This window comes from Ctenopharyngodon idella, chromosome 12, assembly GCF_019924925.1.
Source record: "Ctenopharyngodon idella isolate HZGC_01 chromosome 12, HZGC01, whole genome shotgun sequence".
NCBI classification, from domain to species: Eukaryota; Metazoa; Chordata; class Actinopteri; order Cypriniformes; family Xenocyprididae; genus Ctenopharyngodon; species Ctenopharyngodon idella.
In genome coordinates this window covers 6,406,799-6,425,003 of record NC_067231.1, presented here as the reverse complement: position 1 = coordinate 6,425,003, position 18,205 = coordinate 6,406,799, and the positions used below count along the sequence as shown (strand labels likewise).

At 36.2% G+C, this 18,205-nt stretch overlaps 1 protein-coding gene across 2 annotated transcripts in view; it reads right to left on the bottom strand.

The window, feature by feature from the left end:
• Positions 1-18,205, bottom strand: part of arid5b (AT-rich interaction domain 5B) — a 137,620-nt gene that overhangs the window by 29,499 nt on the left and 89,916 nt on the right. For both annotated transcript variants that reach the window (XM_051915029.1, XM_051915030.1), the window contains exons 5-8: positions 13,580-13,701; positions 9,408-9,618; positions 3,695-3,747; positions 2,004-2,101 (exon numbers count right to left, since the gene is read on the bottom strand). In XM_051915029.1, coding sequence (XP_051770989.1) covers positions 2,004-2,101; positions 3,695-3,747; positions 9,408-9,618; positions 13,580-13,701 — 484 coding nt within the window. The remainder of the gene's footprint in view (positions 1-2,003; positions 2,102-3,694; positions 3,748-9,407; positions 9,619-13,579; positions 13,702-18,205) is intronic.

Here is an 18,205-nt window from a genome sequence, read left to right as displayed (position 1 = left end):
TGGTCGTAAAATAGCGTTGGTACAACCTACTGAAATGTCTCATGTCTCGTAGTCATCAGTGTTTCAACCGCAGAAAGACATCGATAAATCAGCTTGTAAACAATGTGTCACGTAATGTTACATTTATCTTAGAAAAGCCAATTCAATGACCACAGCTCGATAGTTAGCTATAACAAAAATATCTCTAGAGAGGAGCATTTTGCTAAATATATGCACTATATTACATATTCATTATATAACCCTGTTAGCAATAACTTATTTAATTATGTATTGCATATATCTGTCAAGAAAGCAAGTTGTTATGGCAACCATTTAAATGTTTTTATTTCAAAATTATACTGGAGTAGAAATAATTAAAAAGTTGATATAAAAACTGCCTTATGTGCACTTTAAATGTTTATATACAACTCAGTTTCAGCAAAAACTTTAATATCTGTTACAGTGTTTCTGTAAATAATTAATTTCAGTGCATCACCAGTTTACTGCAGTGTAATTGTATTATGCTGGATTTGTGGTTACATATTGTGCCAAATAAATCAATTAATCTCAAGGCCAATTCACACCGCACAGACAAACGCCAACAAACAAGTTGGCGGTTGGATTTAGAATTCTAAGAAAAATAACTGTCATATTCACACTGCCCCAATAGACGCTGATTGAACATGTTCAGTCGGGTGAAAACAAACCCTGACCAATGCCAACAGACACCAACAGGGGTAACACACTGATCCGACAAAACATGTTTGCTGGTGTTTGTCTGTGCTGTGTGAATTGGCCTTTAAATGAATCATTTGTTACTCTCTAGTTGCGTTTACATGGAACCTAATAATCTGATTGTAATCGGACTACTAGCACAGTCGGAATAAAAAAGTCACATGTAACCACATCAATCTGAATGAATTGGCCAAATCTGATTAAAATCCCATTAGTATTGTAAGGGGTGGTTTAAACTATTTCCAATCCAATTGAGAGGTCATCTAAACACTTGATTGGATTGGAAACCGAAACTGGAAAGTTCTGCACATTTGCAATGACTTAGAAAAGGCATAGTGACGTATGACACGAGGAACGAGCTGTTGTTGTTGTTGAATGAAGTGTCATTCTAAAATTCCCCTTCCACTCATCGTCTGTGAAGTAGAGCAGGACAATGTCCCACTAGTCCTTGTTTCGTACTATCATCTACAGATGCCTTGTTTTGGGTGCAGGAATGGCCGTTTTTACTGCTTGATAAATGTAAGCAGCACGGCAACGGTTCATGTGCTCATTGTCTCCTAATTAGGACCCGAAATAGATATCAAGTCTGCTCTTTAAAACAAAGAAATGAAGCAATGTAGGAGAATAGTATGTGCAAACAGCGGGAAACTATGTATATTTGTGCAGTGTCCACATGTCAAAAAAAATCAATTCCTATTTGAAGCTTCACATCAACCTGATCACTTTTAGCGTTCATGTAAACTCTACATTCGGATTCAATCATTCCTGTGTCCATGTAAATGTAGCCATTGTCTCATTGTAATGTTCTGGATCCTTAAGTCAAGGAAACCAGAGAGAAAAAAAAAAAAAAACATTATGTAGGACAAAGTGATTAAACTTAAGAAAATTATAATTTGGGTGTTCCAAATCTGCTGAGCTTTGTTCGAATTCTGCCGGCACAGCTTTCATGTAGGGCTGCTAATAACATGGGGTGTAAATGATAAAATCAACAGTGTCAGTGTATGTTTTTTAATGGGCACATCCTATTATGCATAAGCATACTAGAGAGCAGACCCACACAGAATTTCACAGAAAAGTCCGCAGATGTGCTACACATGCCTCCCTGCCTCCCGCCTCCTATTTTATTAACTGTTTTGTCTAATTATTCTTTCAGCTACCAATAGAACTTTAATACTCTCGGCATCGTTTAACACATATTACCATATTTAAAATCAATTCCACAGATTCCCCTCAAAATCAGTACAGAAAATGCAATCTGAGCTGGCTAATGAGGAAATGAGAAGACATACCTCTCGTAGTGTCTTCGTGTGCACGTGGCGGCACTAGTGCTTCCCGGGTTGCCGCCCAGTTCATCGTATACATTTTTCCATTGTCGTCGTGCTGTGATCTGCAGTGGGAAGTAGGAGTCCATTATGAGACAAAGACGTTCATGTAATGGATGTGTGCATGGAGCAGAAATGAAATAAACACAGACATTAGTATTCCACTATTCATGCATTCAACATGTATTCTGGGCTTTCTTTATTGTTGAGTGATGAAAATAAGAGGGTCACTTGATGCATATTAAACAGATCCCGTAAGCTTTATATTATAAATGACACTGAGCTCATGATGTCCCATGCAAGGTCATTAGATTGAGTTTTTGAAATGAAATTGATGTATGCGTACTCTTAACTGAACAGAAAAAAGGAAACACATACCAGATTAACATAATTCACATACACAGTGATTAATATTCATGAGAGACCTTAAGTGCATTCAGTGTACGAGGGTTAAAAGATTTTTAATGGCCGTTTCCCTCAGCTAATGGCCGCCTCTCTCAATAAAATGCATTCCGTGGAAAACCGCATGCATCAAGTGCTGGGAAATTAATGCATGTAAGATTTAGGGCCAATGTATTCACCACAGACTAGTTACAACACAAATAAGTACAATATTCTCAGAGTGTTCCGGAATACAGTGTGACCCTATGTCCACGGAGACCTAATCACTACAATCCACTCGATTGCAGAAACGCTTCAATTAAAATATCGTTGACCATGAGCTGTACTTTCCTTCGGTAACTTGACTCACTGAGTAGGGCATCTGCTGTCTCCTACGGCGTTTAATGAAGCGTTTGCAGTTTTGACAGCATGAGAACAGAATCGCCCCTATGGCCTCTGCTGCCTTCTCTAAACTCCCTCACTCATAATAGCCCTTGACTGCTGTTTGTTTTAACATCGCCATTGTGTACGCGGCAGGTTTCGGGTCTGGAGTACAGTTGCGGTATTAAAACAGTCAAGTACAGTTCATCCCCAGGAGAAGATCTTTTTGAGAAATGTAAATGTTTCCAATGACATCATGCACAATGATTTTCATTACAGATGTCAGCTGCGTTTAAAGCCAAGCGTTCTGTGGCAAAGAGAATCCGAGCAGCCAGGGGACAGAAAAATGACTGTATGCTTGAGAAAGGCGGGCAGCGGTATCAATACATCGGATGAACAGAGCGAAGGAGCGAGAAGTGGCTTCCTGTTTGCTCTTAATCTAAATAACTTCAGCGTTGATGAATGAATACAGAGTTGCTGAAAATACTGAATAGCTGGTCACATAGAAGGGACTTTAATGTTTTCACCATATTTTAGCAGAGCAGATGTCAGATAAGCTGCCAAGCGAATTCCCTTTATTGTGCAGTTCGCTTGTTGCACAATAATGGTCCCCTAAGAGCCTCAACATGGGTAGTGAACAGGCCCCAACCAATTTCCTCCACCGCAAAAGGGTTACACGTGTTTTCCACTTGTAGATTTTATAACAACTGCGAGCGCTCTGGCCAAATTTGGATCTGAGAGAGTTCCGCATCCAGGCCAGAGTCTAGTAAACACACATTACATGGCAGACTGGAAAAAAACTAAACTCTTGTTTTTTTTTAGGAATCTTTCAGAGCCAAAGGAAAAAGCGTGCTGCCAAAGGCACTGGATTTCAAACAAATTGTGTAAACACTCACCACCTCATATCCTCCCAGTTTCTGAGCCGCTTGAAACATAGTCCAAAGGTTTACTGTAAGAAGGATAACAAGGATGACGATTAGTTCCACAGGAGAGCACAAGGAAGTTTTTGCATAGGCCGTATTCGGAATAGCATACTACTATACTATTCTTAGTATGACATCAGCAGTGTACACTGCGGTTAGTATGAGAATTTTCCCAAACATGGAACACCCGGATGATCTACTATATGCAAAAATGTGCAGTTTTCAGTATGTGCTACTGTATCCCACAATGCAATGCACTAAACTTTCAACTTGATTTTCCATTTCCAATGTGGTCATTTGACTGGAAGTAATTATACATCCTATTTTACTCATTATTTGATCAGACTGCCCAAACTTGAGAGTTTTACACTAAATTAAATTAAAAAGGGCAAAATAAAGTTTCATTTTGTAGATGACAATTGGATGCCACTCACAGGCAAAAATAATGAGGTCATGTGGCGTCTACTGTTTAATAGGCAATTCAAGTCAAGTCAATTTTATTTGCATAGCGATTTTAACAATACACAGTTTCAAATATTTCACCAAAATGGTAACCCCAAAAACACTAACATACCAGAAACTCTTTTAAATATAAACATAAACACTAAGGATAGTCTCACAATTTTACCATCTTGATTAAAAAAAAAAAAAAAAAAAATGCATAAAATAACATTTTATTTCAACACTTACTCTCCCTAACCAGCCCTGTGCAAAGCAAGATGGGAAGGGGAAATCCTGTTTCTAGTTTTAGCATTTATGTCATCTCAGCTCAAATGGATTAAGTAAAGTGGTTGAAAAGAATTGTGTTGGATTAACTTAATTTACTTCAGTAAATTGAACAAGCACCAAATGTTATTTTTGGCCTACTTAACTGAAATGGCCATCTAGTGATGGCCACACTGCTTCGAATCTTTTGTTTCGAATCAGTGATTCGGATCGCGTGTCAAAATGTGAAACTGCTGAAATCATGTGACTTTGGCGCTCCGAATCACTGATTCGAAACAAAAGATTCGAAGCAGTGTTTTAAAATCGGCCATCACTAGATATCGTTGAAAAGTTTTTTTTTTGTTTTTTTTTGGCGCACAAAAAGTTTTCTTGTCACTTTATAATATTAAGATTGAACCACTGAACTCATGAACTGTTTTAAATATGTATTGAGTGCCTTTCTGGATCTTGAAAAGTTCAGTGGCATTGCTGTCTAAAGAGGCCTCACTGAGCCATCGGATTTCATCAAAAATAAATTAATTTGTGTTCCGAAGATGAACGAAGGCCTTGTAGAACGTGTAGAATGACATGAGGGTGAGTAATAAATGACATTATTTTCATTTTTGGGTGAACTAACCCTTTAATATCATCATGTCTCATTTAGCAGATAAGAGCTGGGTGATAACTTAAGTTTATTATTTTGCAATGATATAAACAATCAGGCAGTTGAGATTTGCTATATTGTACATCTAAAAAAGTTATGTAGTATATATAATGCCTACTGTTTCACTACCTACTTTTAAATAATAGTAGCCAGCATATACAGTGTATACTGTGTAGTATAAAGTACACTAGCATTCCATTCCGAACACAGCCATATTAACACACTCGTCAAATCAATCGAACATCAAATAAAAACTGAAACATGACTTGAAACGCTTGTCGGCAATCCATTCCCCATCGTTTAATTTTCACCATATGAATGCTAATGCTAAGCAGGGGCCTCTTTGAGAGTGAGCGAGAATGAAAAAAGATCAAACTAAATAAATTTGTGTCAGTTTAATGAAGCAGAGCTGTGCCACATTTATGAATAAGGCACAGCAGAAATTAATGAGAGACTTTGCTGCTGGGGGACTAATCAATCAAGATTCAATCGCCACGAACACAAAGCCACTGCATTTGTCAGAGCGGTGTTTGTCTGTCCTCGTTTCTGGCCATATTGATTTTTGCCTCCTCCCAATAGCTACTTCTGATGGACTGTCGTGTTACGGGGCGAGTTGTTTTTAAGTCGGCTGAATGACATTAAACTTACAGCCGAGAGCTGCTCTCAGGCACTTTGATACATCAGCAACAGTACATATTCTGCTGGAAAAAAAATGTGCAAAAAAGAGCTTGTCACTGGGGCAGTTCCCCTTAAAGAGACAACTTTGCATTGTATATACTCCTAAAAAACATTAGTATCTTAAAACCACTTTTTTTTTTTTCTTTTTTTTTGGCCTGTCCCCACTGGTATTTCCTTTCTTCATGCGATTTTTGTCTTTAATATGTCTCTGTTTAGATTTTAGTTGATATAATATTTATTAAAAGTACTGGTCCCCAGGTTATAAAGTAACCTTGTTACCATATTTTTTTCTGTTTTTTGTGTAAACCTTGTTAAATTCAACCTTGTTATCTTTCTGACGACATAATTATTGCCCAACACCTATTAAAATGCATTAAAGGGTTAGTTCGCCCAAAAATGAAAATTCTGTCATCATTTATTCATCCTCATGTCATTCCAAAACAAAAAGACTTCCGTTCATCTTTGAAACATAAATGAAGATATTTTTAATGAAACCTGAGAGGCTTCTGTCCCTCCTTTAAAAGTCTATTCACCTAAAACTCATACACTTCAAAAAGTTCATAAAGAGATTGTAAATAACTGCATATGAATCGAGCAGTTTAAAGTCTTAAAAAGCCATTGTGTCTCTTCAGATGATGAACAATTTAGGCTTCTAATTATATATAAGCATTGATCAACACATACATAGAGCACATCAAATATGGTAATCGGAAGCTTAACAGCGCTTGCTTGATGCGTGAGAACCAATTAATTTGTTCATGACCATATTACATGTGCTCTGTGTATGTGCATTGATCAGTGTTTATATGTGAATACATTAATTAATATAGTGGATCAAAACCTTTCATCAAAGTTGTCCTAAAACCTTCTTCTTAGTAACTTAGTTCTAATGGACAACTTTGAACTTTTTTGATCCACTTCAAATGTTGACTACTGTAGAAGAATGAAAGAATTTTTTGGGTGAACTATTCTTTTAATTTAGCTTGAGATGACACAACGCAGTTTATGAACACTTAAACACATTATTTGTCTGATATTATGTTTAATTTGTCTCAAACACTTTTAAGCCAGACAATTGATGCCTGATTCACTTCCCTGCTGCTTTCATAGAAGTATGAATCATCCTCTACAGAAAGTATGTATCACACTATACAAGGTTAAAAAAAGGTTTATAGTGCCGAGCATCTGTAGTGTGAGTAAGAACATGGCAGGCTCACACAGAGACTCCTACACGCATGTGTGCATCTTTTGACGTAGGTCAAATATGTCCCTATTTGATCATGAAAACAGCAAATGATCCTTCTATATAAAACTTAAATAATAGGCTTTTGGTCAGTCAACAGATTTATTTCATAATGTAATGAGGTGCATTGCTGGCTACATAGGCAGCTACTTTCTAAGGCACCAAGCTAACTGAAATGAAACCACACTTTTACCTGCTTGAAGTTAATTCCAATGTTAGCATGTTGCTAAGCTAATGATGCAATACTCAAGCAGAGCTAATATATAATAGGCTACATAGATACAACATCAGCCTGAGCTCTTTTTAATTAATATTTGCAGTATTCATTGATACTAAGTAATTTTTCTCTTGACTCCATCTGCCACCTTAAATGTTTTTTTTTTTTTTTTTTTTTTACTGAAAACACACAATGCATTCTGGGATTGCCTAATCAGTGAAATATAGTACATGTGGCTTAGAATCTGGCCAAATTAAGTATTTTAGAAGTCTGCATAATTGAGCGTTTTAGGCAGCTGACTAGGTTTTGGAACAGAGCTATTATTTAGTGATATGCGCAGTTATGAATATGGGACAATGACATGACGGGTCATTTTTTATCCAAAGGCCTTAATAATAATAATAATAAACAATATGACATCCAAAGTATGTAAGGTAGTACAAGTAGATCACTTTTATTGAATCCGAAAGGTTTTAATTATATTTTGCTACATATAAAGGTATTTTAAAGATTTTGAAGTGTCAAACGGTCATTCGGTTTAACCGTCCAAAGGCCAATACAGCCATTTCATTTGTGATTAAAATATCTTAAAATGTCATAAATGTATATATTTTTTATTCTGGCATGATTTTATAACATCATATATCAACATAGTGCAAAATGGTATTAAAATTATGTGTAGAAGTCATTGCTTTATGAGAAAGAATGTCCGGAAAAATGAATTTCATTGATGTCATTCGGAGTAACCAATATAAAGGGAACATTTTGGATCAAGTCATGCGTTCAATATCATGTGACAGGGTGTGACATCATTCAGATACCTGCAAAGGACCACATGGTCGTGAAGCAAAGTAACTAATTCTCTCTTAACTATTTGAAAAATTCATGTTTTCACTTGCTCATACGCATGTCCCGAAACATCAGGTCATTCGGTACAACCGCTATAAAACATTGAAAATGTTATAATATTTTAAAAACTTGTACTAAATATAAAATGTTTGCTTGTCTAGCTAGCAATCTAACTAGCTAGATATCAGCCTGTTAGCATTGTTTGAAAATATCGTCATTCGGTATAACCAAAAGTGTCATTCGGTAAAACAGAAATTTTGGTTAAACTGAATGACTTTTTTGGTGACAAATTTTGTCCATGTTGTGAAAAATTACAAAAGCAGTGTTAATTGATTATAAAACCACATAATCTTATTGTTAACACTTAATAGAACTTCAAAATTAATTATATCTCCATTAGGTTTCTTTTCTTTTAAAAACCTTATTCGTCAATGACCCATATATAGACATTGAGATTCAGGTTGAATGTGGCTTGTGCATATTTCTATGCAGAAATTCAATGTTTTTGACTGACAACAGTGTTGTTGAAAGTCAAGGAGAAAGATTATGAATAATAAAATCTCTGCTGTTTGCATTTAAATAGTGTATACTTTATTTGAGTTGGGCGTTGAGCTACTTGTTTATTCACACTGTGTACTGCAGGTCAGAGCTGGATATGTTACATTAAAGCGACCAGCAGAGCTGCCTGGGAATTATTGTATTTATATCTTTTTATAGTTATGTTGACCTACTTTGCAACTTTGAAATATAAATTACACATTTTTTTGCTGTTTTGGTCTGCTGTGAGCACTGCAGGGTGAACTGGATGATGGACACAATCTCAAAGAAATAGTTCACCCAAAAAAGTGAAAAAAAAAAAAAAGTCATATGTCTTTCCAAACCATATTGTTTTTTCTTCTATTACACACAAAATTAGATGTCAGCATTATTAACATCAAATGCCATCGGTTCTCGCATGCCACGTGACTGCAAATGAGATCTGAAAGCTTCAGTATACAGCTTGACTGTATAAATCACCATCCGTCTTGTATTCAAAAACAAAAAGTTTGGACATAAAATATTCTTTTGTGTTTCATGGAAGAAAGAAGATCAGGTTTAGAATGACATGAGAGGTTTTTTTTTTTTTTTTTTTTTTAGAAAACAGATACTTCCAACATGCTTGACTTTTTGAAATGCCATCAATTTCCCCTTGAACTAGTGCCTGTAAATGGCACACACACACATTTTTTTTTTTTTTCCCCTCAGTTTGGCTCTGAGGTTGATGACAAAAGTAGCACTTGAGATTTTTAGAGCTCTGTTACTACGGAGGAGGTGAAGAAGCTGTACTTACTCTGTTTGAAGCCCAGGTATGGTATCCTCTCAATGGGAGTTTTCCTCTCTTTCATGTACTTGTACAGTGCCACCAGGAAGGCCTGCTCATCTGTGCGGCACTCTTCACCTCCTTCAACCTTCGGTTTGTCTTCAGGCGTCACTTTTTTCCAACTGCTGCCACTATTGTTGTTTCTGGGCTTGGGAACTCCTGATTTTGAGTCCACCTTCATCTAAACACCACAGAGCAAAAAGAATTATTTAAGAATATTGAAGAGCAGGCTTGGTATGTCTAGGTGGATAACATCAGATCTACTTCAGACCTGCATCAAATAAATATCAAAAGATAATGCATCTACTGCAGTGTTTCCCAACCACACACTAGTGTGCCATGACAGGTTGTCAGGTGTGCCGTGGAAAATTACCAGATGCCAAAAAAAAAAATGAAAAAAAAAAAATAAAATAAATGCTTTACAATTAAGAATATATTGTCGCTGTCAGGCGGAAACCTTGTATCTCTCCTCACATCTAATATAGATATTTTATTTTTATTTTTTATTTTTTTTTAAATCAATGCTATTGGTTATCCTTTATGCCTGTATGTGGGTTTTACAAATATTTAACCAATGAAAAGGATTTAAAAGAGCTTGTGACTAAACCTCCTAACTCCACTGGATCCTCAAACTGAGAGTCAAACCTCGTAACTCCACCCGCCTCTATTGTAAAAGAAGTGCTGCACACAGTTTGGAGATAGATCTCTGCTTGTTTGCAATGCAAAGGTAAATAAGGAACTGATGTTTGGTTTGAATAAGTACAGTGTTTTCTTTACTCAAGAAACACTATGTCTATAAAGGCTAATGTTTTTTCTATTTGAAGAGCAGAGAAGAGTCTTAGTCTGGTATTTGCCGTCTTGTAGCCAATACTGTTTTAAATATCCCATTTCATCTGTTATATATTATGAGATTTTGTCCAAATGTATTCAACATTAAGAAAAACTGAGTGCTCATCTAGCTACAATAAACTTTATAAACCTGTAAGTTAATGAAAACATAATGCGATGCACTTTCTGTCTCAGATACGTCTGTTCCAGTGACAGAAAAAATGTCTGTCATTCGCTGGTCAAAAACCTCGCAACTTGATCTGAGCTTGTTTTCATAAAATGTTAATATTATAATGACACATGCATGTGTTTGACATATATAAAGCCACCAACTTTGATTTCACGGTGTATAATTATTTAAAAAATACAAGGTTTTACATATCGCCCCCTGACAGCGACGATATGTAAATTTGTTTTATCATCATCACCAATAACATCATATAGCTGACATATATGACATTATTGTGTTCATATCTGACTTAAGCTCAAGTTTCACGTATAATTCTTTTATATTCTTAAAAGGCACAATATTTAATTTTCACCGCCAGAGGTTGCTTATTCAAAACAAAGGCGTAGTTTGACGTTGTGAATGAGTGTGGAATCATGGGAGTTGTCGTTATCACCTCCACAATGGAAAGGAATCCGACGGACTCGGTGGTATGAAGCAGGACAGTTCAAGAGCCGCGGGAGCGAATGCTAATGATAGACACCTGCAATGCAGACCGTTCTTGAGTCCAGCGGAGCTTTTGCTTTTGCTGCAGTCGGTCCCTTCCGCTCTTTTCGTTGTGTATGTGGGGTAACGCAGCGCTGTTTTACATGGTTAAAACAATCATACTAAATACATTTGAGTATGTTGAAAGTTATGTTATAACGTTACTCTGTGCGTTTGCTTGGTGGCTGGTATCAGAGACTTGTTGCACTTTGCAGTAATCTAGATCCATATTAGTAAAACTGAAAATCGAAGGTAGCGCAGATATGACGTAACTGACAGGCGACGCAAAGACATGGTCCATGTCCTGGTTAAAATTGCTGATTTCTCTGGATTTAAACATTGTTGGAAACTTTTGGGATAATGTAAGTACTCAAGTCAACAAAATAAATAACGTTGTTCTAGTGGTTTTTGGATATTTTAAGCTAAAAATCTTACATATTGTGCCTTTAATACTTTTAATAAGGAAATTCTTATTCTTAAAAAAGAAATCGGAACCTGCGACCCACCAGCTGAGAACCACTGGTTTACATACTGATTGTTTTCAGTTCCGTAAGAAATGCTGTGCATTTTCTCAATACCACGTCAAACTCTCAAACATTTAAAATAGCTGTTGTGACCTAGGAGTGAGTGTCTGAGAACTGTTCTGGAGGCAGTTTTACAGTGTCAGGCCTCACCATGCTGTCACATACTGCAGTCATCGCTGGCCCACACACGTCTGTTTAACCATCTGTTCCCGATAATCAAGAGCATTTATTTTCCAAAAGGAGTTATCAAGGCCAGTATTATATGTGAACGGATACAAAAAAAAGAGTCAAAGAATGAAATTCTGAAGCATTAGGTTACGTTGACATGAATTAAACACTCTCTGGAAGCAGTATAACATGCTTTTTGAAGTTTATTTGTGCATGTTCTCTATCATATGAGAGCTATTACAGAACAAAACCCTTTGTTTTTTATTACAATTTATTTATATTACTGAGGCCAAATTACTCTTTTTTTTTTTTTTTGTGCACCAAAGATTTACACCCCATCCCGGATAAAGCAACCGAAGGGGTCAAGTCAAATTTATTTGTATAGAATTTTTCACAATACACATTGTTTCAAAGCAGCTTTACAAAAAATCATGGTGTTAATGTTTATGATATCTTAATATCTTCATGCCTTATAGTTGCATTTAGCAGATTAGAGCTGGGCAATAATATGGTTTACATTTTGCGAGGAAAAAAGCAATCAAGCAGTTGAGATATGCTATGTAGAATAATATATATATATATATATATATATATATATTTATCGCGAGTATGTACGGAGATATCCAACTTTATATAAAGAGCTTGGCGATAATATAGTTACATGTTGTGACAAAACGAAAAAATCAGGCAGTTTAACTATTTAGCACTGTATATATTGCTGTATGTGAGTGTAATGCATGTATGCACATAAAGTTAGATATAAAATATATCCTTTTTTATATAGAGCTGTGCGATAATACAGTTTACATTTTGCAATGATATAAACAATCATACAGCTGAGCTACAGATCACATCTTAAAAAAAACACAGTCAGGGCCGGTTCAGATCACTGCCTGTTTTTAAGGTTCTCAACAAAGCTGGAGTGAATTAGCTGCTGTTCTGCTGGACAAATATTCATCCAGATGAGGAAGACCATAAAACACTGCCCTCATGCTGGCAGGAGAATGGACAGGAAATGACATGCAAGGGCAAAGGTTGATAAAATAACAAGAAGAAAAACAATTGTAGCCCATTAGTCAAACATGGGAATCTGAAGAAACAGCAACACTAAATGCCAAACAACAGGAAGAGGGGGGAAGTACTTCAGATTGATGTATTGAAACTGAGACTGAGCTAATCATATCTAAAAACTCCCCTCAAAAAAAGGGGGTTTTGCATTGAAAGACATGCAGAAAATGAGAGATGCCGTATATATCTGTGACCAGTGTACTGAACAATACCAATGCATTGAATGATATTAGAAGCTGAAAATATGAAGGCTTGTTTACCTTTATTATTATTTTATATATTTTATCATTTTCCAAATTATCCAGCTTTTTATAGTCCAATAATTTTAAGTATATTACTTTAATTTTGTATTAATTTTGCTTTCTTTTCTGCTTTCTTTTCTACTTTATTTAGTAAGTATTCTATACTATCAATTTAATATAAATTAAAAACAAATGTTTACTCTATAATTTATGTAAAACTTGATTAGTGTTTAGGCTTTCATTTTTTAAAAAATATGTAGATCACAATCAACCAATAAATCAATCAATCTTTTCAGTATTCTTAACTGGCCATTTCAGCAAGTCATACAATGGCTATTATATACCAGCCATTGTATAATTTTCTGAAATGCTGAAATGGCCAGTTTCCACTGATTTCTTTGGTATTTTCTACACAAACATTCCCAGAGACTGTTGTGCGTGATGGTAAGACAGTCTGTTCCTGTCTAGATGTGGGTTAATTCTTCTTCAAAGTGGACCAGACCTTATGCTGATAGTTGAAAGTTTATAACTCTGGGATACTAGATATTAGTCAAAATATGAAAATAATCTGTTTTGACCAGATTTTCACAATTCCAATACCTTGACAAGAGACTTGCCCTCCACACCGTTGGGCTCCTTGGCAGTACCGCCTTGCCCCTGTGAGTCTCGCCGCTGGGAGATGGAGAGCTTCTTCTTCCGGGGCCGGCCCTTCAGGTTGGGTGCTGTGGACAGCAGAAGACCAGTTAGAGCCGCTACTGACAGCCATATGCACCCACAGCCCATAAAGACCACTGACATCTGCTCATTGCACTATAGCATAAATAAGGAAACATGACAAAAGATAAGCCATGTCTGCGGCGGACACACAAACTACAGCCATGCATTGTTCCACCAATTGGTTGCTTGACAAGTGATCCCTGGAGCCATTCCAGTGACTTACATTGCTTTAAATTATATATCATCCTCCTTCATTCTGGATATTTTTACATTGAATGGCACTCAGGACATAATTATTCTGAGACAAGGTCAAAATGCTGTCCGTCACTGTTAAAGGCATTCTTGGTCATCAGTTCCAAATCATTTTTATTATTATATCGGCCTCCAAGCAGGAATGTTAGATAATACACATGGTAATGGTAAAGCAATTCACGGAATGACAGGATGTGTCAACAAGCAGAAAACTCAAACAAAAGCTGAAGGGCAAATGAATAAAATCCCTAATACGTCGCCATTAGAGCTCAAAATAACAGCAGAAAGTAAGGTAGGTGTAACCGGGTCAGGCTTAAAGGACAAGTTCACTGAAAATGAAAATTCTGTCAGTATTTGCTCACTCATGTTGTTTCACATATTGTCTAATAATTCAATTTTCTGCTTGACATGGCACAGCTTACTCCTATGGGGCATGTGCCACTTCACCACAAGTCGTATTTCTATGGTTGTAAGCTGTATTCTACACTGTAAACTCTAACATTTAAAATAATTAATTGGTTTGAGTACAACAAACTTAAACTAATTAGTTTAGTCAAATGAACTTTTATGAGTATTTAGCACTTTCTTTTTCTTTTGAGTTCACTGAACAGACACATTTTAAGTAAACTGAACTGTTTCATTGTTTTGAGTTTTCATTAACTATTTCTTTAATTTAGACGAACTGAAACTGGGCTGGGATTTCTATTTCCCAGCATGCTTTGCCCATGGCACTCGAAAGGGAGAGTAAATGCTAAAATTAAGTATTATATAATGTTTTTGTGCAAGATTAAGTGGGAGTTTTAGTAGTGATTAATGTTTTGTTATGCTAATTTAGAAGAGTTTCTGTTAATGTGGGTTTTGGAGAGTTACCATCATGGTGACAAGTGGTGCATGTGGCTTGGTTTGAGAAAATAGTATAGCACTTGCTGTACCCATTCAGCAAGTTTTTATACCATACTATTGTTAACATGTTAGCAAATTAGCAAGTTAGCATTTTCTGAATTAGCTTGTTATAGCTAGCTACGTTTCCACTAATAAAAATATTTACTTTGAGATTACATGATAATTTTAAGTTAAATGTATGAATTAGTTTACTCAAATATTTCAATTTAAGAAACATATTTATATTTTGTACTCATACATTACTCATACATTTTGATTAGATTTGATTTTAACTTAAAAATTTTGATGTAACTGACTGCCTCAATTTTTTTGAGTTTTGCTAACTTATTCAAGTTTATAGTGTATTAAAACAAAGGATCTCAACTTCTTATTGGCATCTATGGTTCCATGAAGAACGTTTAAAGGGTCGGTCACACTGCACTTTTCGTTCCATTGACTTCCATTCAAACGCATACGAATGCGTCAGACCGGAAACGCAAGCTCGTGAGAAAAGTTTCTCATTTCGCTGCGATACAAAGTTCAAGTTTGGTGAACTCTGACCTGCGAATTCGCATCACCTGAAGATGTGCGACCAGTAGAAGATCGATTCGTAATGGCATGACCTTGTGTGAATTAAAATAATTATATTTTTGCAATAAAGTCGAGTAGGTTGTATATTTTTACATTTTGAATGTATTACTATACATTATATGTTGAATTCATGTTTATTAAAAAAAAGACGCTGTAGACCGTGACATCATATCACGACCGTTGCAGCATTCGATGAAATTTTGCGAGTTCAAAGTCTAGTGTGACCGAGGCTTAACATGCATGGAACCTTTCCATTGCTCAAAATGTTCTTTATAGTGGAACAAAGTTCTTCATATCTTTAAAAAGTTCTTTACACTGAGTTTGAATGAGCTTGAATGTCTTAAAGGATTAGTTCACTTTCAAATGAAAATATCCCAAGCTTTACTCACTCTCAAGCCATCCTAGTATATGACTTTCTTCTTTCTGATGAACAGAATCAGAGAAATATTAATAAATATCTTGACTCATCTGAGCTTTATAATGGCAGTGAACAGGGGTCACGAGAATGAGCTGAAGAAAGTGCTTCCATCCATCATAAACATACTCCACATGGCTCTGGGGGGTTAATAAAGGCCTTCTGAAGTGAAGCGATGCGTTTGTGTAAGAAAAATATCCATATTTAACAAGTTATGAAGTAAAATATCTAGCTTCCACCCGAACGCCTTTCATATTCAACTTACAAAGAAAGTGTAAACTGGTGTTGCGTCATTTAAGTTTTTCCGTAAGTTGAATAGTTGAGTAGGACATAGTGTAAGCTTTCTGAACTGCAAGAGTTTTACACTTTCTTCGTATGTTGAATACGGAAGGCGGTCTGGCAGAAGCTAGACATTTTACTTCATAACTTGTTAAATATGGATTTTTTTTTTTTTTACACAAACACATCGCTTCATTTCAGAAGGCCTTTATTAACCCCCCGGAGTTCACGTTTATGATGGATGGAAGCACTTTCTTCAGCTCATACTCGTGACTCCTGTTCACTGCCATTATAAAGCTCGGATGCGTCAGGATATTTATTAATATTTCTTAGATTATGCTCATCAGAAAGAAGAAAGTCATATACACCTAGGATGGCTTGAGGGTGAGTAAAGCTTAGGCTAATTTTCATTTGAAAGTGAACTGAAAGTGAATGCTTAAACTGGCAAGGTTCAAAAACGCTTGCAAAAACTTTTGGGATGGTGCAGCACTACAATGTCACATATGTCTAACTCTAACGGTTGACAAATTTCTACCTGTTAATCATGTCATCTGTTATATCGCCCACCCCTGGTGATGCCCGAGTGAACAGTCTACCGGGTCAGATGAAAATCAAATGTTTCACATTTCCAGAACTTTCTAAAAGCCCATTGTGCACCTGATGAATGCCATAGAAGCATCACCAGCATCCAGCTGGAAAATGACAACCACAAGCGAGAGTTCAAACTCAGAGCAACGAGAGGCAGGCGGAGCTTCTGACACCAGGACAGGTGCTCTCGAGCAGGTTCAGTGAGGTCAACTGGCACCGCATTCCATGTGCGCTGATGATTAAATCACTGTCAAGGTTACACAGGGCCCAAGGCTGCGGCCACAACGCTACACTTGATCTTCCAACAAAGCTCAGACTGGCAACATGATCTGTTCTGGGAAAAGAAAAGAAAGCATTAACTAATCAGCTGGAGAAGAGCTTATTTTATTTTATTTTTGGGTTCTTTTCTCAACACGCCACCTTTTTTCATCAAATTTGGCACATGCAGCAGTGGGGTCAGAGAAACGGCGCATCAAATGAGTCCATTTGTTCATAAATAAACATTTATGTAAGAAGCCTTTTTGTCACCTTGGCAACAGGCAGGTTGTTTACTTGGCTGCTGTGGCCATGACAAACACATTTGCGCAGGCATCCGTGGGCTCGGCAGAGGAAAGGCTTACGTTTATTGAGGAAATGGGGCCGCTTCTCTCTTAAATGTCACTTTTCCTTTGTTCCTTGGACTAATTCACTCAAACGGGATTCGTATTCGCCAATTCTTCCCCTTTTAGCTTCCACCCCACATCACAATCATTTGAATTCCAGCCATGTGAGTAATGTATTACTCATGATTGCTGGAGTACATTAGCTCCTTTACTTCACGCTTGTTATCCCGCATTGAGCACTCCATTCCCATTTTTCAGACTTCCATATTATAAATAACAATTAACAACTGATTTGTTTGTTTAAAATTAAATATACAAACTACCGTTCAAAAATTTGGGGTCAGTAAGACTTTTTTTTAAATGTTTTTGAAATTGATTTAATCAAAAATACAGCAAAAACAGTAATGTTGTGAAATATTATTACACATTTTAAATAACTGTTTTCTATTTTAATATATTTTCAAAATTTAATTTAATTCTGTGATGGTAAAGCTGAATTTTCAGCATCATTACTTCAGTCTTCAGTGTCACATGATCCTTCAGAAATCTTTCTAATATGCTGATTTAGTACTCAAGATTGTGCTGTCTTCCATCATTCGATAATCAAATTGAAATTGAATCATGAAGATGAATGATTTACACAAATTATTTATTGTATCAGCTCATTGTATGAAAGACTATAGAATAACACAAGACGCGTCACTCATATTGTTTTGAATGGGAGAAAGTGCAACGTGCAATATGGCAGAATAAGTCCCGTCTTCTAAATAAGAGCCAATAAATAAATGAGACACAAGAGATGCACATTTAGGATTGCGCATGCGCATTAGCTTGATCCACCCTGAAAAATACAGTTTTTTGTCATGATTTGAGTGTTTAGAAACTAAATTTATGAGACAG